This window comes from Podarcis cretensis (assembly GCF_951804945.1).
Source record: "Podarcis cretensis genome assembly, chromosome: 1".
NCBI lineage: Eukaryota > Metazoa > Chordata > Lepidosauria > Squamata > Lacertidae > Podarcis > Podarcis cretensis.
In genome coordinates this window covers 134,945,856-134,965,599 of record NC_137170.1, presented here as the reverse complement: position 1 = coordinate 134,965,599, position 19,744 = coordinate 134,945,856, and the positions used below count along the sequence as shown (strand labels likewise).

The following is a 19,744-nucleotide window of genomic DNA, read 5'->3' as shown; positions in this document are numbered from 1 at the left end:
CCTCCGGAGGGCCACTTGCGAGCCTTCGCCCAGCTTGGTCTCGCGGGCTAACTCAGTTTGCCAAGGGCCTGAGTTGGGAGAAGGCATTTACTCCCCAGCGATGTTGTGGAGTCAAGAGACTGAAGGGGAAAGGGAGAGGGGGATAAAGAAAGGGCTGGATCTACAAAGGGTTGGATCGATACATTCATAAATATCGATCGGTCTTTATTTTCCAATTAACTACGCATGTAAAGAAATTCCTATTACCCGCCTAACGGGCCCCATTTCTCTCTGATCGTTATCTTGTTAGCGCCTCCAAAAGAGATTTCTGCCCATTTGCCGTCGTTAAATCTCCACTGCAAAAGCACGATCTGCTTCGATGGCTCGTCTCTGCTTCAAGGTCTCTCTCCCTCCGTCGTGGGGGCCGCTCGCGGTTGCTTAGTTCCTGGACGCGCCGCCCGATTTCTTCGCTTCCTAAAGGTCATTCACACGACTCATTTTACACGCGCGGATCCTTCACCTCTTTTACCTACCCCCCCCCCCAAGGTTGAAAGGGGGCAGGAGGGCCAAGGAAGATCAGTAGGGGCTTCTAAGCTGGAGAGGCGAAAGCAGCCGACCCCCCTGTTCCCACAAGGTGTGTATCAATGCGTGACTGCGTGGTTTCAAAACGTGACGAGAGTTTGTGAAGACACGACCAGCAGCTAACTTCGAGGGGTCATCCCCGCCATCACTCAAGAGGATAAACGGAAAAGGAACCCAAAAAGAGACCCAAACCCTCAAACCCCACCGAGCCTCCGTTGCTGCAGAGCTCCGTCCTGGCCAAGTGACCCGGAAGGTGCCGGGAACGTGGGCAGCCCCCCAGACGCGCGCGGAGCCCCCTCCTCCGGGTGCCCCAGCCCAAGCCCCCTGGCCGCGCGCCTCTGGCTGGCAATGAGCTTCCCACCGAGGTAGCCTCCGCGCCCCGATTCCGGGACCGTCGCGCTCCCGGCTGCTCCCTTCTGGTGGACGGGAGGAGGGAGGGGGCGCGCGGAGGGGCGGGGCCACCAGCCCGTCTCTCGCTGCTTCTCCCCCCCCCCACGCTTTCCTCCTTGCATCTCCGCGGCCAATGGCGAGAGGCGCAGGCGTCCACGTGGGGCCGGGCAGGGTCCAAGGCTGGCAAAATGTGAATGAGAAAGAAGAGCGCGATTCAAAGGTTCTGCCGGCGCCCGGGAGGGAGCGACGGAGCGCGCCCGCCAGACGGAGATCGGGGCACGGGGCTCGTCCAGGAACCCAGGCGGGGGAGCCAGCCCGGCAGCCGCACCAAGCCGAGTCCAGCGAGGGAGCGCCGCCCGGCCGCCGGATCCCCAGCAGCGCGCCGGACTGGAGCAGGGCCCCGCGCCCCGATGCCGCCCGGCCCCGGCCAGGCACAGTCCGCGCTGAGCCTCCTGCGCCGCCGCCGCCGCCGCCGCGGCTCTGCTCGCCCGCCCTCGCCGGCCCCGCAGGCGCCCCGCCGCCGCCCCGTCCAGCTTCCCGCCTGAGGCGCCCGCCGGCCCCGCAGCGCCTCTATGAGTGCAGCCTTTCCGCCGTCGCTCATGATGATGCCGCGCCCTCTGGGAAGCAGCACTGCCTTCAGCATAGACTCGCTCATCGGCAGTCCGCCGCAGCCCAGCCCGGGCCACTTCGTCTACACGGGCTACCCCATGTTCATGCCCTACCGGCCCGTGGTGCTGCCGCCGCCCCCGCCGCCGCCCCCGGCCGCGCTGCCCCAGCCGGCGCTGCCGCCCTCGCACGGGCACCACCACGCGCAGATGCCCAGCCTGCCCGCCAGCTTCTGCTCCAGCCTGGCGCAGGGCATGGCGCTCACGTCCACGCTCATGGCCACGCTGCCGGGCACCTTTTCCGCCTCGGCGCAGCACCAGGAGGCGGCCAGGAAGTTCGCCCCGCCGGCGCTCCAGGGCACCTTCGACAAGGCGGACGGCCTGCAGGCCGAGGCCGAAGACGGCAAGGCGTTCCTGGCCAAGGAGGGCTCGCTGCTGGCCTTCTCGGCCTCCGAAGCGGTGCAGGGGTCTCTCGGTGAGTCAAACGGGCGGCGGCGCGGGGAGGGGGTTCCGTGGCGCGACCCCCACTCCCCACGCGCGGATCCTGGGCTTGGGTTTGTTGCAACGGCCACACCAGGTGCTTGTCCTCCAAAGGTTAGCTGATGATCTCGCCTTCCCCCGGCCAAATTTAATCCACATTTATCCTTTCTGGGGCGGGAATCGGATCAATTAAACAACACCCTGTTGCCGAGGTTCCCTTTCGGAGCGTCGCTTTTTGGAAGCTTCCTGAACTTGAAAGGACACCCTGGGCAGAGTTAGGCCGTCTGGGTGGGGGGCAGCCCGGGCGCAGAGGAGGGCCGGGTCTTCTTCCAAGGAGACTTGGGGAATTCGGTCGCCGAGTCACACACTGGAAATTGAAGTGGCCCCATTTGTACGGATTGGTTTAAATGTTTCAGCCTTTCCGTCCCGTTCCTCCAGTTCAGGAAGGGCTGGTGCAGGCCCTGAAATGCTCCCTTCTCGGGCTGCTTCTCTGCTGCTGCTGCTGCTACTCAAGCTCTTGGTGGCGTTTTTGCTGCTCCTTTTAAATCACTTCGGAAGCGACCAGGAAGCGGGGTAATGCCGCAGCCTTGCCAAAGGAAAAGCCGAACATTGAGGCCCAGTAAAGCAAGCACTTCACTGGCCTGAGTGACTGTTTTCCCAAGAGTTGGAGGGAGGGAGGCGGCGGGCGAGAAGGGCGAGAGGAAGCGCCCCTCCCCGGGGACGCCCTTGCCCAGCCGTCGAAGGGAGGGAGGGATGGAGGGCCGCCGGCTTCGAGCTGCTTCGAGTTATTTTCGGCGGCGCTGCCCGCTTCCAAACGAAGCCGCCCTTCTGGGGCTGGGAAAGAGCGGCGTCTCGGCCTGGCAGGCCTCGACTCTGCTTCGCCAAGGGGCCATTTGCAGAGATTGCCGTCGGGCGATGGTTGCCCGGCGGCCTTCACCACGACACGGCTTATCTCGGCCTGACAGCCAGCGAACCCCGCGGCCATTTCTCGGTGGAGCAGAGTCCGCTTGGCGGCCTGCGCCTCCCCGGAGCTGACGCCGCGGCAGATTCGGGGACCCAAGGGAAGGGAAGTTTCTTCCGGAGGCAGGTCGGGGCTCTCCCCGCTGCCCTCCTGCTTGTTTCCAACATCGCCAGGCCCGACGGGGAGGGGGGCGCGGGAAGGGGCGGCGGGCGGGAAAGGGAGAGGCGCCAGGAGTAACGCGCGGTGCTCTTTCTGGCTTCCCCGCAGGGCCCGTCCGAGGCGCGTCGGGGAAGGAGGACGCCAAGGCGGCGGAGGAGGAGGCGGCCAAGGGCAAGGAAGAGAGCTTCTCCATGGACAGCGACCTCGACTACAGCTCCGACGACAACCTGCCCGGCCCCGCGGCGCACAAGGAGGACGACTCGGGCCACGGGCTGGAGGAGGGCGGCCCCAGCTCGGCCAGCGCCAGCAGCACCACGTCGACGGGCAAGAACCGGCGGCGGCGGACGGCCTTCACCAGCGAGCAGCTGCTGGAGCTGGAGAAGGAATTCCACTGCAAGAAGTACCTGTCGCTGACGGAGCGCTCGCAGATCGCGCACGCGCTCAAGCTCAGCGAGGTGCAGGTCAAGATCTGGTTCCAGAACCGGCGCGCCAAGTGGAAACGGGTCAAGGCCGGCAACGCCAACTCCAAGACCGGGGAGCCCTCGCGGAACCCCAAGATCGTCGTGCCCATCCCCGTCCACGTCAGCAGGTTCGCCATCAGGAGTCAACACCAGCAGCTGGAGCAGGCCAGGCCCTGAGCGAGGGGAGGGGAAAGAGAGAGCCGGAGAGAGGGAGGGAAAGGCCACCTTCTTCCTCGGCCCCCTCCCGGGGAAAGTTTGGAGGAAAGCAAACACGCAAGCAAGCAGACGCGCGCCTCCCCTGCAACTCCGCTCCGGGCTCCGGGGAGAGTCCTCCCTCTGGTTCTCTTTCTCTGGGTCCCTCCACTGCCAAACCGAAGACGAACTTTCCCGCGAGGCGCAGGCTGTGCCTTGGCGCGGTCGGGTTCCGGAGCGGGAGTCTCGCAAGCCCGGAAAAGACGATTTACCTATTTATTAGACTGTCCGAACTTTGTATATAGAGCGCTGGATCTCGGCTGCGGGATTTGGACTGAGACAGGACCAAAGGGGCGGCGGCGTCAAGTCTTACATTCCAGAACTGCGGACTTTTGGGCGGGGAAGGGAGATGTTCCCCCGCCCCGTTTCTTTCGGGAGAGAAAATAAGACGAAAAGGACCGGTTTAATTTTTGCTGCTGCTGCTTCTTTTCTCCCTCCCTCCCTCCCCTTCTTTTTTTCTTTTTGGTTGCGGCGGAAGGCTGAGCGAATGAGGCATTCTTCAGGTGGATCCCCCCCCCATTGATTCCCCCATTTTATTTAAAGTTCTGGCCTTCTCTCGACTTGGTTGCCTTGCCTAAGCCATGTTCCTTTCCTATTTCAAATGCACGACCTTTTTATTTTTGGTTGTTGTTCTATTGTGTTGCATTAATTTATTTCAAATGTAGTTTACGCTTTTTTTCTTAAGTTATGAAAACGAAATGAAACACAGTAATGTTATAAATAAAAACCTGAAAAAAGAAAAGGAAGAAAAAGGGGGGAAATGCTCAGAGTGACCCCATCTGTCCTTCCTTCTGCGCGTCTGGCGAGGCTTCTTGGCGCGCGGGGCCAGCGAGGCGCTTTCCTCGCAGCTGGGAGGAGAGGGCGCCCCAAAAGCTGGAGCTGCCGCCGGACCAGACGCCAGCGGGGAGGTCTCCTCCTCAGTGCAGCCAAAAGCACAGGCGGGGGGGCCCTCCGGATTAATAACCCGCCTCACCCCAGGGTCGTCGGAAGAACCGGGGGAGGGATTCGTTCCCACTGCAGGGGACGGGTTGGAAGAGCCGTGGGTGCCATGGGCAGGAGGACGCGATATTCCGGCTTCCGTGGAAGGGGGACACCCACCCCTTTCAGTTGTCGGGTGAGGGAGCCCTTTCCGCCCCTCCACATAAGAACTGCAGGCGCGCCTACCCCAGCTCCGCGCAGCCGTCCGCGGACAGCTGCGAGGGGATGGGAAAGGGCTCTGCAGACCCAAATCCAAGGGAATGGGCTGGGGCAGGGTGGGGCGCGGGTGGTGGCTGGCTTGCCGGGAAGAAAGGGAGGCGGGCTCGGTGGGCTTCCGAAGCGGGAGCCAAGCGGGGCGGCCCGCCACCCTCCCTGCTTCGCTCCCACTTGGCCTGCTAGTTCTGTCCACACGAAGGACGGTGCGCTGCTTTCTGCCTCAGCAGATGCGCGGAGAAAGAGGCGCCTCCGTGTTCTGACGAGGCTGCCAAGGGATTCGCCCAAGCTCAGGATCTGCGCCTGGAGGGCAGAGAGGAGCGGGAAAGGCGGGTGTGAGAAGGCGGCTTGGGTGCGGGGAGAAGCCGGAAGAATTGCCCCGACTCGCCTGCGGGAAAGCGCCTTGGAAACGGGACTGAGGCCCCTGGTCCACCCGGCGCCAGTCAAGACGCGTGAAAAGGAAAGCTGAACGGGGAGAGCGGGCAAAGGAGGCCGAGATGCCAAGCTCCCCTTCCTTCCCGGGACTGAGAGAGCAGCGCAGGGTCCGGCCTGGGCTCGAAGGAGGCCGGTCGCACAGGGACAGAAATCTATCACTTTCACTACATCGTTTTGTAAGGTGTGGAATTTCGTTTGCACAGCCTGGAAATGCAGCTCTGCAAAGGCGCTTCGTCGCGAGTTCTGCTCCTGTAAGAAGCTCTTGGCGTGGAAATTTCATCACCATCCTCAAGTTTCCAACTTAAGTAGCCAGATCTGCATGTTTTGCATTAACATTTTTTTAAAAAACGAGGCCGTTGTGTTCTGGGTTTCTGAAGTGCGATGTCCGAGAGGTCGGGGCTCCCGACTTCCCAGGCGAGCGTCCGCGGCTGAGCTGCACAGGAATTCGCCTTCAGAGTGAAATAATTTGCTTCTGCCGAGGCCGAGAGGCGAGCTGAAGTCGGCCTTAGTCTTTCCTTGCCGGCGTGTGGAGCGGCTTTGATGGCGGGCGCCGAGGTGCAGCCCTGGAGCGAAAGAGAGCCAGGATCCCAGGCGGCCGAGTCGACACGTGTGCCGTATCCGCACAAGCCCAGCTCTCCATGGATGCGAACTCTGGTTACCCAGAAGCAGGCAACTATGTATGGATGCTGCCTCTTTCTGGATAATCAGAGTAATCATGTACACACATATATGCATATACATGCTACGCACACCAAAAATAACTTTTAAGTTGGAGGAACGGGTTGTCAAAGCTTTAAAGGCGCATATGGGAAAGGGCAGGGGTCAACTTTTACATTCTAGCCCAAGCACCTGCGTTTTGTGGGGAAAGGAAAAGAAAAGCTACATTCCGGCACGCAGACGGGGCAAATGGTCGGATCTTTTCGCCTCTTTTTGCAGCTCTTTGGCGCTGAAGCAGCCGCCACCCAAAGACCCGTTTGCCCCGCTGCGAAAGAGCTGCTCGGCCCCCGCCCCCTCCAACACAAGGGCGAGGAAATAGGAAGACGGGGGGGGGGGTGGGAGAGCGAGCGAGAGGAAGGCGCAAGAGCCCGAGCAGGCGGTGGAGGACCGCCGACTTCTCGCCCCCCCCAGCCCAGACAATAATCTGAAGCGACCGGGCAGAGGCGGGGGGGGGGGCGTGTTGTGCTGCATCCAGGCAGGGTCAGGAAAAGCCCCGGAGTGGGAGCCACCAAGGGAGAGGCAGAAGCCAAGAAGATAAACAAGCGAGTGGGGTTGATAGCTGTCATCATCACCATCCTGGCTTTCATTTGGCTGCCTAATGAGTCAGATCACAGGCAGAGAGAAAAATTGTCAATCGCCCAGGCTCTAATGAATTTTTTTGCAAATTGTAATCAAGCCAGGCCGTCTCAGCTCGCTGATTAATGAGACCCAAGAGGCTTGGCCGGCACCTCAGCTTTTTATTCCATCCCATCCTCCCCGCACTAAATTAACAGCAACTTGTCTGCGCTTCAAATTAACTCTCAATGATTAATTCTGATGGGGGGGCCTGAAGAATAGCTCGCGCTAATAGACACTGGCCTCTGATGCTGTTTGAAATTAATACACTCCCCCCCCCCACCTTGGGCTGCCTGCTTTAATCCAAAGCTGGGCTTTGACATCCCTATATTTGTTGTTACAATAAATTTCACTTACATCTGCACATCAAATCATTACAAAGCCCTCGCGGCCCCGTCCCAGCAAGAACCCCGAGGGCCAAGCTGGAAAAGCGCCGGGACCGCCCCGCTCTCAGCCAGCAAACCCAACTCGAGAGCCGCTTCTTTTAACATTTGATTAGAAATACTCGGGTTCGTGTCTTCTTTCTCGCTTTAAAAATAACAAGCAAGCCAGCAACCAAGAACCGTCTTTTTACTCTACAGCTAATTGTTGTGCCATTTAACGCAGCTCTGCGGCAGGAGAACGAATTCGTTTTTAAACCACAAAGAGCAGGATTCAGAATGTTCTATTTCGGGAAAGGGAAAAGGAACGAAATCTCCCTTTTGGGAAAATAAATCAATCAATAAATAAATCGTATTCGGGTTTTTAGGATGCACCGAGAACTGCGGCCCGGGAAGAGAAACTGGATGGCGCTGCGCAAAGGTGCCTCTGGACAAGGGAAGGCGGAGGGCGAGCAAGGACACCATTTCCCCGACCCTGACGGAAAGTAAAGCAAAGTTTGGTCCTCCCGGCAAGAGAGTGCAAAACCAGCCGCCAGCCTGTTTCTCTCTCGCAGCCGGCGCCGGGATGAAGGGTTTGGAGGGGCGTCCGACTCTGCTGCCCTTCAACTGGAGGGCCAGCTAAGAGGGCTCCCCTCCGCGCCAGCCCCGCTCCGGCTCCGGGTCTCTTCTCCCAGCTCCCGGGATCAGGCCTCCCCGCTGCGCATCTCTGGGGCATCCTGGCTGGGGATGCGCACCAGGCTGCGCTCGGACTCCTGCTCTCCGCAGAACAGCCAGGCCTCTCTCTCTCTCTCTCTCTCTCCTCCTTCCCACCCCGTGGCCCCCCAAGGATCAGAGCTGGACTCTTCCCTCTTGATACTGTTTGTATTGACTTAATTGGTTTAATTATTTCGGCTGGGATTGGCGAGCCGCAGACAGCGCCGCATCCTTGGAAGCGCCCCTTTGGTGCCCCAGGGACCCGCGCCGGGATCTCCAGGAGGAAAGGCGGCAGGTCGCTCAGTGGGGGTGGGGGTGGGGAAGCGGTTTTCCTTTCCTTTCCTTTCACTCTTGCAGGCACCAAACATTAAAAACCATTTAAAAAACGAAATGGCGTTTTCAGCTGAAGGTCAGCCTGTAAACTGGGCCACCGAAAGATGCACTGCATCTGGCGAACCCTCCCAAGCCCCGCACTGGGAAGCAGGCAAGCATCCCGGCTCCACAGAGCTCTGGTCCTGCACAGACCTGAAGCCGGAGTCAGCTGCGACGTTTTCATGCGCACCCTCTTTCCCATGGGTAGGCAAGCTAAGGCCCGCGGACGGTCCGGGAATCAGCATGTTTTTACACGAGTAGAACGTGTCCTTTTATTTAAAATGCATCTCTGGGTTATTTGTGGGGCATAGGAATTCGTTCATTTCCCTCCGTCAATATATAGTCCAGCCCCCCCACAAAGTTTGAGGGACCGTGGACCGGCCCCCTGCTGAAAAAGTTTGCTGACCCCTGCCTTTCCTTAGACAAGAAAAGGGAAGCAACTGCACTCGGGGATCAATGCGAAGAACTGGGGAGGCAAGCATCATCCTCTTGGCCAGGGGAAGGTCCAAGGAGTCCAAGGACGAGGACAAAAGCCTTCCCCAGCCAGGACGGAGAGCAGGACTGAGCAGACGCCTGGAAGACGAGGGAGGGCACGTGTGTCTGTGGGGGGCGGGCGGGTTAGAGATCCGGGCCAACCGACAGCAAGGAGGAGACTTAGATCGAACCGGAATGTTTGCGCTCGCACTGAAGTCCTTTAAACGGCAGTTTGGAAATCGGGCGAGTGGAAGCCGCGAAAGCCTTTGCTTCCTACGCCCCTGTTGCACAAAACACGGAGGCAGCGCAATCCTAAACGCATTCGCATCCTCGCGGCTGGCAATCCGCTGCCTCCAGCGCTTTTGCAAGCAGCTTGTTTGCGCCGATCTCTGCTGGTTTTTAATGCCTGGTTCCAGACTAGAAAATCCAAAAAGTAATAAAACGTAACCAGTTCAGTGTGTGGAACACAAGCTATATCCGAGCATCATCACCTGTTTTCGAAAGGTGTGTGAGAAAGGATAGCTAGAAATGCAGGTGTTTCATTTCCAATGCCCTGGGAATCTCTTCCAGCAAAAAAGTGGTATAAGCTTTCCTGGACTACACAGCAGAAACGGAGTAGAGTCCACTAAAAATGCCATAATAAACGGGCTAGTTTTTGTGGTTGCCCAAGACTCTTCGGATGTGGTTTTTTTTTTGTTTGTTTTTTGCAGATATACTGTATAATAAATTTCCTGGTTCTCATTATCTAGCAAACCCCACTGAACACCTGAGTAAGAATTTCCCGCTTGCTTGCAACTTCTGTGAGCTGCTTCGCACGGTAGTCGGGCCTATGGAGAGAGAAGCTCCCATTTTCTGAAACCTAGCAGTGAAAACCAGCTATTAGATGCATCTCCTGTACCAGCAGCCAGCTCTGTAGGTAGCTTAAAATGTGGAGCAACTTTCCTATGTGTGCCTTAACAGTAAGCAAAAGCCCTAGCCAGATCAAAAACCCCGCCAGATCAATCTTCATATGCAGCCCTTATGGTGTAAACATGAGAAATATGAGCGGGGTAACTGAACATGAATGCAAATCACACTGTCACAGTAATAAACTACCTGAAACATTGACACACAAAAGCAACACCATATGTATGAAGACAACCTGTATGAATTATAAATTACATCATAAAAATTGATTGCCTATTTTAACCATTCAGAAACACACAGACACACACACACCCCAAACTGCTGTTGACTGTCTTCATGCTCCCCTCAGAAGGTCACCTCAGCCTCCCTGCCTGCAGATGATCTCAGGTATTTTGCAAAGCCAATGCACATTTTGGTTTCTGCCATAGGCCCATTTTTCATGGAATTATGATTCAGATTTAAACAGGTATGCTGAATCAATAATTCTTAATTATATGAAGCAGTTTCCTTTAACACACACACACACACACACACACACACCACTATCCCCCTGTACTATTTAATTTCATTGGAAGCTGTTCATTGGTGTAACCCAGGACAAGCTTTTGAGTGAAACAGATTCCTTTCACTTTTACACACTGAGGCCACTAAGGACAATTTTATAATGCAATTAATAGCATCACCTAGTCGCTACTGGTTATTAAAAAAAAAAAAAAGTTCAGCAGCCGAGAGTGAGTTTGCTCCTAGCTCAACCAACTGGTGATGGCTGTTTCCTATTCGTGCCACACTTCCAAGGTGCAGCGTGCACATTCTGCTCTTTTGTGATTCCATTTCCTGAGTGAGCTTACTAAGGTTTCCACCCCACAGCATCCCAAGGCTGGGCAGTGAGCTTTCCAGACCTGCAAGATCAAGGGTCACTCCACCAGACCATCTTGATCGTCGTGTGGCTTAGGTAGGTTGGAAAAGTTGCCAACCTGTTTGGAGTCTCGTGCTAAATACAGGCTCGGTATGAAAATAGTTGTTATTTAATTCTTCTGTCCAACGAATTACTAGAGCAGCTCACAGAAGCTACCGTTGTTTACCCTCCCTCCCTTTGAGTCTTCTGTTGTTGAAATTTTAGACGGCAAGCTCCTGCGAGGGGAAAGGAGGCTTGGCTGCTCACATTATTCTGAAATCTTTGCTGCTTATGTTACTCTGTAAAGTGCTATCTACAGCAATGGGGCGATGCTTAAGACTACTGTACCAGGTGCCTAAGGTGCCTAAACACTGGGAAGCAACTTTGCTTTAAATTGTTGTAACCCACTTTGGAGCCTGCTGGTGAAGGGCAGTTAATACATTTAATACTGCAATAATAACAACAGCAACAATAAATAAAATATAAATACAACTTTAACACAAACGTTTTACATTTTAATTTTACAGTAACTGATCTAGTTAAAAATAGAACTTTATGTTTTCTATGTCCAAAAGCTCTTATATTTTACAAATCCAAAAAGACATCAGGCTTGATCCAGACAAACTGAATTCCAACTGAAATCAACGGGAATTATGAACATTTTCTCACATTAATTCCAGCTGGGCTGAAGTGCAATGAATGTATTCTGGATTCAACCCATAATTTACTCATCAATTCTAGAAAAAGTGTTGGCTGGAGCTGACAGGAGCTCTGCGGGGCGAGGGGAGGAGAGAGCAATCCTTGAGCGGGGGGGGGGGGGCAGGGGGCGGTTGCGTTTCCCTCTCTCGGGTCGAGTCCTGAAGGTGTCACTTCACAAAATAAGGTGTCTTTGTTTTCTAAAGGGAAAACAAAGACTAAAGGGAAAACAAAGTACATCTTATGTACTCATAAGATGCATCCCACCACCACCATTTTTAATTAAAGAAAATAAAGCAAATGCTACACTCAAAACCTGATTAAAACTTAAATACATGATATTGTCTTCTGATAGTAGTATAGTTATTCAAGGATAGACGAATAACTCGCTTGCTCAAACATTTGTTTCCCTTTTATTCAAAGCAGCCTCCTCTCTGACATGCCCCCAAGATGGGGTTGATATTCCAAAGTTTCTCAAGGCACCCCACTCTTTCAGGGACAACCGTAGCTCTTCAATGCCTCTCCCATGCATTTTTGCATCACCTCGTAAGTTCTCTGTAAAGCACTTAGCTTGACGCAGCCTACAACCCTCTGAGCACCTTCAACCAACTATGTCCATGGTTTGTCATGCCAGCAGCTAACCCGTAGGACGTGCCACACAAATCACGCTGCTCCAAAACCAGCTTCCTCGCCCAGCGCCCTTCCACGGAAGAGAGAGGTTTTGCTCCCCATCCCGCGTGCAGGATGGAGGCAGAGCTCTGCGTGCCTCTCCCCACCCCCTCCCGGGAGAATGCTGGCCTTTGAAATGGGCAAATGCTGCAGCCCCATGCAGAAGCCGAGGGGGTGGGGGGTGGGGAGGAGGGCGAAAGAATGGAGCCTGCCTGCACCGTGGCTGCTCTTTTTTCCTGCTGCGCGCGGGCCATAGAGAACTCTAATCTATTTATTTCAAGCCACTTCATCCCCTCTCATGCTTTTGTCATGGCTCCAGCCCCCGGCTTTGTGGTATGACCGCCAATCTTTTAAAAAGCCCCTTCCCCTCTCGTTTGGGGTCTCTGTGGCTGCCTGAATTACAATGGATAAAACAAGATTACACTGGCCTGATCCTATTAAATCCTGCCAACTGATCTGCATTGACCTCTGTTCAGTTCACTCTCCAAACTTTCTTAAAACTTTGCTCCCGTCATTTCTGTATGCAGAGGCAGGAAAATAAACATCACAAAACTGGTCAAAGCCAGCCAAGACAGCAGCTGAGAAATTGTTTTTTTTAAATGGTTGTGTAATAATATTAAATTCTGTTCTAATAATTTATCCCCAGCCTTTATTTTTTTTCAATTTTTTCAATTAATTTTCCAAATTTATAACAAATACAAAACATATAAAAAGAAAAACAAACAAACACATAAAATTTCTTCCCATTCAAATCCAAATTAATTTCCATTATTAAATGACTTCCTCGGATCCTTCCTAACTGATGTTCATTGAATCTCATTTTAGCAATTTTCCAGTATTCACTTTCCAATACAATTAAATAGTTCAGATTACTAACTTCCTTTCTTTTCATCATAATCTCAATCCATAGTATTATACAATTCAACATAATTTAATCCTAAAACAATTTAATACTTGCAAGTATTTCCACTTATGTTATATTATAATATTTAGCTAGATATTCCTTAAATTTCTTCCAATCTTCTTGATGTTCCTCCTCTTTCTGATTGTGGATTCTTCCAGTAAGGTTGGCCAGCTCCAAAAAGTCCAGCATCTTCATCTGCCAATCTTCCACTGTTAGTATTTCTTGTGATTTCCAATTTTTGGCTAGTAAAATTCTCGCTGCAGTTGTGGCATACAAAAACAGTCTAATGTCTTTTTTGTGCAATTCCATTCCTATTATCCCAAGTAGAAAGGCTTCTGGTTTCTTAATAAATGTATATTTCAACATTTTTTGCAGTTCATTATATATCTTTTCCCAGAAGTCTTTCACCTTTGGACACATCCACCACATGTGGTAGAAGGTACCTTCTTTTTCTTTACATTTCCAACATAAATTATCACTCATATGATAGATCTTTGCTAATTTTACTAGGTGTACCATCTATACATCTTTTCATAATATTTTCCTTTAACACCGTACATGCAGTAAACTTAACCCCTTTCTTCCACAATGTTCCCAGTCTTCCATCATTATATTATGACCAAAATCTCTTGCCCAATCTATCTTCACAGATTCCACTTGTTCATCCTTTGTATGCCGCTCCAACAATAAATTATACATCTTAGACAGATTTTTGACATTCGTATCTAACAACTCCGTTTCCAGTTTGGTTTTTTCCTTTGCAAAACCATTTTTCTTATCCAACTTAAATAATTCATTGATCTGGTAATATTGAAGCCAATCCATTTTGTCTTTAATTTGACCAAATGTTCTTAATTTAAATCCTTCATCATCCTCTAGCAAAAGATCAGAGTATCTCAACCATTTACTTTCCATGTTTAACTTTTTTGGGGCCTTAGCTTCTATTGGTGAGAGCCATCTGGGAGTTTTCCTTTCTAAGAGATCTTTATATCTTATCCAAACATTATATGATGACTTTCTGATTACATGGTTTTTGAAACCTTTATGGGCCTTTATCTTACCATACCATAAATACCAGTAAGCATGCCAACCAAATACATTGTCAAACCTCTCCAAGTCAAGAACATCAGCATTGTCTAATTGTATCCATTCTTTAACCCAGCAAAGAGCTGCAGCTTCAAAGTATATTTTCAGGTCAGGCAGGGAAAACCCCCCTTTTTCTTTTGAATCTGTAAGTAATTTATATTTAATTCTGGGTCGTCGTCCCCTGCCAGATAAATTTAGACAAAGCTTTCTGCCATTCTTTAAAACATTTCACATTATCAATAATTGGTAGGACTTGAAATAAAAACAGCATCTTTGGCAATACATTCATCTTAACCACTGATATTCGGCCTATTAATGACAATTTTTATGCAGCCTTTATTTATTTATTTGTTTGTTTGTTTGTTTGTTTCCTTTTTTTTGCTGACTAGCTTATTGGACAGGATAGAAAGAAAACAGTAGTGAGTGTGGCTTGGATAATAAACCCAATTCTCAGCAGGATTACTCAGAACTGATTCCATCCATGGAAGTTGTCCTAGCTGCTGCTCTCATGTATGAATCTGTGTTTCAAATCTCCCGCTGGGTAGCATAATATGGTTGCTGGCCCAAGTTGCTGGCCCCCCAAAAGCTGGCCCAAGTCAAATTCAAAAGGGTAGTAATGTTTGAATTCAGGTAGGATGTTCAGGTTAAGGAGCTGCGAAAAACGTAATTTTTCCTTCACTATGACTTTCTTTGTCACAGCTCTGCTCTGATGGGAGCAGCCAGCTGGTGTTGCTCTGCCTTCTGTGTACTTCAAGAAAACCCGAGTCCCTAGACCCTAGTAACTCCTTTCTCATCCCTGTCACTGGAAGTTGCCCTTGTAGCCCCCAGGGTCAAGGCCCAAACTGGACTGGATTCCGGATTTTGCTACTGATTACTATGAAATGTCTACATTCCACATCTATTGGAAGAGAAATACTCTCCCCTCTGCTTTTTTTTTCTTTAGGAAAACCATATATGTTTACTATAACAACTCAAACTGACTTTTCAGAATGTCCACATTTGTTTCCCAGCCCACAGTCATGCACAGAGGGAACATTTGCAAGGGAAGATTAAATAAAACCATAAAACACTTTTGTTTGGCACCGTCTTGGGGATGCATAAATTGAACTCTGTTACAATTTGCAACTTACAAATCTGAATTGCAAACAAAATGGGCAAGTGCCATTTGAGATGAGGAAAACTTGATTTCATTAAGAAGTGCATCATATGTGCAGTCTCATAAGCAATAGCATGGTGTCTTATTTCAGGGTTGCTCAGAAGTTTAATTCAGCCTATGTGACCTAACCTGATAATGTGGTATCACCTAATGTGTTTACCACAATCACACAGGGCAGCCATCACCAACTTGTACTGGGTGGGACTGATGACACCCAAAACATATGGAGCGTACCAGGCTGGTGAAGGATATGGAAGCTGTGGGAATGTTCAAGGAGGCAGGAGAGGATATATTGTTTATTAATATCCTTCCTAACTTGTGCTAGCAAGTTCTATAACTTAGCAGAGTTTTAACATTTCCCTTTAAACGCACAGCAGGTAGCTGGTTGCAAGCTGGTTTAAGCTTTTCAATAGATTCCTGGTAATATCCCATATTTCCCTCTTAAAAGAATAAACACGCCACAATCTTGTTTAAAGTATATAAAAGTAGTTTACTCACATTCTGTTCACAGTTGGATCCCAGAAGGCATATGTACATATGGCTCTACCCCATATGGGGGGTTAATCCCAGTGACTGCAGACTGGCAGTCACTGCAGGTCACACAACGAAAGGAAGATGTAAAAGAAGGGAGGAGGGCTGTGTGCCTTGTGCTTTTGTTACCTGCACAGGTAAGGTTACGCCCACCTCTAGTCACATGCAAAAGGAAGGATGCTCCAGCCCAGGAGGAAACAGGAAGTTTTTGATTGGCTGAACCAAACATCCCCTTGCATGTCCACTCTAGGGAAACAAGGAATGTTGTACTTGACTGCTACTTATGTATCACATCCCACAGAAGCCTGCTTTCAAGGCAGCAAAATGTTAGCCTTGAGGGAGTTGATCCTTTCCTGAAATTTAAGCCAGAAAAGAGTCCTGTGGCGAGAACAGGGCACCCAGAGTTCATGGTCTCAAGGAGCACATAAGAGCACAGTTCTGCTGGGTCTGCCTGATGCCCATCTGGTCCAGCATTCTGTTCTCACAGTGGCTATCCAGGTGTCCATGGGAAGTATGCAAGCAGGACCTGAGCGCAAAAACACTCTCCCCACTATGGTTTCCATTAACTAATATTCAGAGGCCTACGGCTCAGACAGTTGCAGCTACTGATGTACGTCTAACCCTCCTTTAAAGTCATGCAAGTTGCTGGTCATCACTACCAACCTGTGGGAATGAGTTCTATAGTTTAACTATACCCTGGATGAAGAAATACTTTCACTGATCTGTCCTGAATCTTCTGAAATTCAGTTTAATTGGATGGTCCTGAGGTTCTTGTATCATGAGAAAGGGTGAAAAGACATTTACTACAGGGCGGGGAAATAATAGTAGTAGTAATAATAAACAACTTCATGGGATACATCCCACCTGCCCAGCCCTAAACAACCCCATGGAGATGATGTTAGGAACTTGGACCAATTTCTTCTCTTGCTCTTGGGCCTTCCCCCCCCCCCTTCAAATGATGCCCTAATATTCTGTGTCCTTGCTTTCAACCACAGACTAAACTGATCGTCAAGATGTGTGAGTCTAACTTCAAGTTTCTTTATATCCTTCCCGCCCCCATCTCCAGAAAAGAGATTCAGCTAAACACCAGGAAATTGTTGGGATTTACTTGTGAGTAGAAGGCAGGCACCTGAGCAGGGATGAAACAACCCTCCCCCCCCCCCAAATGGCACAGCATGCACGGAAACCCCTTCTCCCTCCCTCCCTCCCTTGCTGGAGAGGTCTCAAGTTCTGACCCTCCTCCTGCAGTTGTGGCCCCTTGTTAACCTCCCCCAGTTACCTTCTTGTTAAGGCAAGGGCAGCCACTGGGGAGGCAGGGTAGTCAGGGACAGAAAGGAAGGCAGACTACCTGCTGACGTGCCAAAAATGGAGAGTGTAGCCGGAGGAGGGATAGAAGGAATCTGGGACATGATTCAAGAGAGAGAGAGAGAGAGAGAGAGAGAGAGAGAGAGAGAGAAGGAGGGTCCCTGCAGCTCCCTTGACTGACCATCAAGTCACCTCAGGGTGCTGCAGCACATGAGCTGACAAGAACTGATCTAATGTATTATCTGGTAGCCATCATGAAATTATGAGGTTCCAAGTTACTCATTGTTGGTTACATGATTCTACCCTGCTAAAGAAATATAAAGGCAGAAATGTGAGAAGTTAGACAATTGGATTAAATGAGGTGGGGGCAGGGCAGATGAAAGGGGATACATGTTCCTCTCAATGGCTTCCAACCACCATTATTATCTGCCTACCTTTCCCTTTTTCAGTACATAAAAGGCTGTAACATGCTTAAGCGCAGCCAATTGTTCCATGAGTCTAATGAATGCATGGATACTGACAGGAACACTAGGGGTGGGAGGTGGGGAGATGTTTCTATTTTATTCCCTCCCCCCACATCCATATCCTAAAAGAAACAAGTTTCATTCCAGCTAAGGGGTTTGATAATGCTGAACTGATCTACTTGCCCAGGGGCCACTTACAATCCAATGGCTTGATACCGCCATGGCCAAGGGAGTTTAATTCCCCATTTGTTGCTCATAAAGCTTGGAATTCAGACTCTAAAGATAGCCTCTAACTGCAGTCGGTGGTCTGGGCCTGGATAGGCCAGCCTCTTTGTGACTGTGAGAGCAACTCTTGAAGCACCATTCCTCTGCCAATACAGGCCCAAAGTGGCCTGGGAAAAGCAATTCAGTCAATATCACCAGGAGAGGACGGCCAAGCAGAAAGACACAAGGCTGAGAATGGGGGGGGGGGGAATGAAGATGCACCAAGTGAAGGAAGGTTCAATGGCACTCAGTCATACTGACAGACCCTTGTCTGGTGAACAGACAACAAATTAGGCAGGGGAGTACAGTATTCATGCTTGAAGGTAGATTTATGAACTAAGGGATTTCCCACATGATCACCAAAAGCTCGTTTTGTGTGATACCCCTGGGGGGGGGGACTTCTCAGTGAAAATGATGCAACAGCTTATTCTCATGTAAAAGAATATTTTGTTACTGATAAGTCACTTACAGGACTTGTCAGGAAAGGTAAGAAATAGCCTTGTTACAGATGAGGGAATTGTGCTCCTGATCTGAAGAATTCTGCCTAAATTTGCATTCCCATACAAAGTTGTTCCCTTGGGCATGGGAGAGAGGCCCCGTGGAGCCTCCAGAGAGGGAGTTTGATCAACCTGGAAAACAGAGGGCCAAAAGAAACGCTTCACAAACTGGCATGGCTACATAGAGGGCCGAACCTTGTAGACAGCAGTATTTTTTAAGTGTAGCCATTGCAACTGAGCATTATGTACTTTTGAACAAACAGCAGTTCTTTAAACAAACAAAAAGGTGATGAACTCTTTTTAGTTCCACAAAATTTCTAGTAAGTTTCATGGTTCAACATTTGCAGTGCAGTGATAAGTTACCATGAGAGAAGGATAGCAGCATAGCTCCTGAAGAGAAATTGTTAATCTGAAATTTATAAAGGACTTTCCCTAATGAATAATAGTTGAGATCAATCCATCTTCCTGTCTCATTTTGCAGAGTAACATTTGTAAAGTAAGGTGATCTCAATTAGTCCCTCTAATCACTCTCCCCTTTCAGGAAGAAGACTACAGAGGTTTCCTAGCAAGCTGGCTAAACAACAAGTACGTCTTCAAACATATTTATTCTTCTTTTTGTGGTGGTGGTGGTAAGAAGTCTGGCCTGCCTAGATTAGTGACTGGTTCGTTCCCCCCGCATTTCAAATGTTCTTTGCCATCCACTACTGAAGTCTCCCAACATGCTGCAGTTTGCAGCTGCCTCATTAAAATGAGCACATTCCAAAGACTTGTGCATTCTTTGCCTGGAGCACGGAGTTCATTCTGGCTTTTGATGAATTTAGTCACAGAACTGATCCCATGTTGTAGAAATTAGAGAAATAATACAATTAAAAGTTGAAATGAGTGTGCAAAGGACTGAGCAAGACAGCGAAGGTTGTGTTGCACTCTTTCCCACCATAGGACAGACTGTGAGGCATCCTTTGTATTATTTACACATGGATATGGCTGTCACCACCCACATTATGTATGCAAATTTAGGTCTTGGCATGAATTAAATGGTTAGTAACTGGGTTGCTTTGTGGGATGACCCTTGCCAGTCTGGGTTTTGTCCTAGTTTTGGGATCAAATCTGTCTTCGTTGCTGCGCTGGATGAACTTTATTGGGAGAGGAACAGCAGGTCTACATCCCTGTTATGCAACTCTGGTGGTGCCGGCCTGGCCATGAGGCAGACTGATGTAGCCTCCTCAGGTGGCGGAATCCCATGGGGCTGAGCCCCCTGTGGGAGCCCTGCCCACTCTTGCTGTCAGTGGGGTCATATGGCAGAGGCTGTGCTACCCCAGTAAGAGATGTTTTGGAGGGAGGGTGGCAATGGCAGGGGCAGCACCCTCCTCAGACGGCAAAACAGGGCGGGCCTGCCCCCCGTCTATGGTGTCTTTCTAGATCGACTGGGGGGTTGGTGGCACAGTTCTTCAGTGGTTCTGCTCCTAACTGCAGGGCCAGTTCCAGACAGTAGCACTATTGGACCCCAGGCAGTTATGACATAGGTTGCCCAATGGCACTATTTTGTACCCAGTGCTATTTAGCATCTATATGAAGTAACTGGGAGGCAGTTATTAGGCAATTTTCAGTATGACTTCTTCAGTGTG

The 19,744-nt window shown here is 50.6% G+C and overlaps 1 protein-coding gene and 1 long non-coding RNA gene across 3 annotated transcripts; both read left to right on the top strand.

Moving 5' to 3' along the window:
• Positions 1-1,498: 1,498 nt before the first annotated feature.
• GBX2 (gastrulation brain homeobox 2) lies at positions 1,499-4,595 on the top strand. Its single transcript, XM_079991218.1, has 2 exons — positions 1,499-2,031; positions 3,265-4,595. Exons 1-2 carry the CDS (start codon positions 1,524-1,526, stop codon positions 3,792-3,794), a joined length of 1,038 nt encoding a protein of 345 aa, XP_079847344.1. The 5' UTR covers positions 1,499-1,523; the 3' UTR covers positions 3,795-4,595.
• A 4,388-nt stretch (positions 4,596-8,983) lies between these two features.
• Positions 8,984-18,863, top strand: LOC307220597. Of its 2 annotated transcripts, none has more exons than XR_013840967.1 (3): positions 8,984-9,250; positions 9,496-9,658; positions 18,661-18,863. It is a non-coding gene; the product is annotated as an uncharacterized lncRNA (long non-coding RNA). The 2 variants fall into 2 exon arrangements; XR_013840968.1 differs by having other exon boundaries at positions 9,496-10,658.
• Positions 18,864-19,744: the final 881 nt, after the last annotated feature.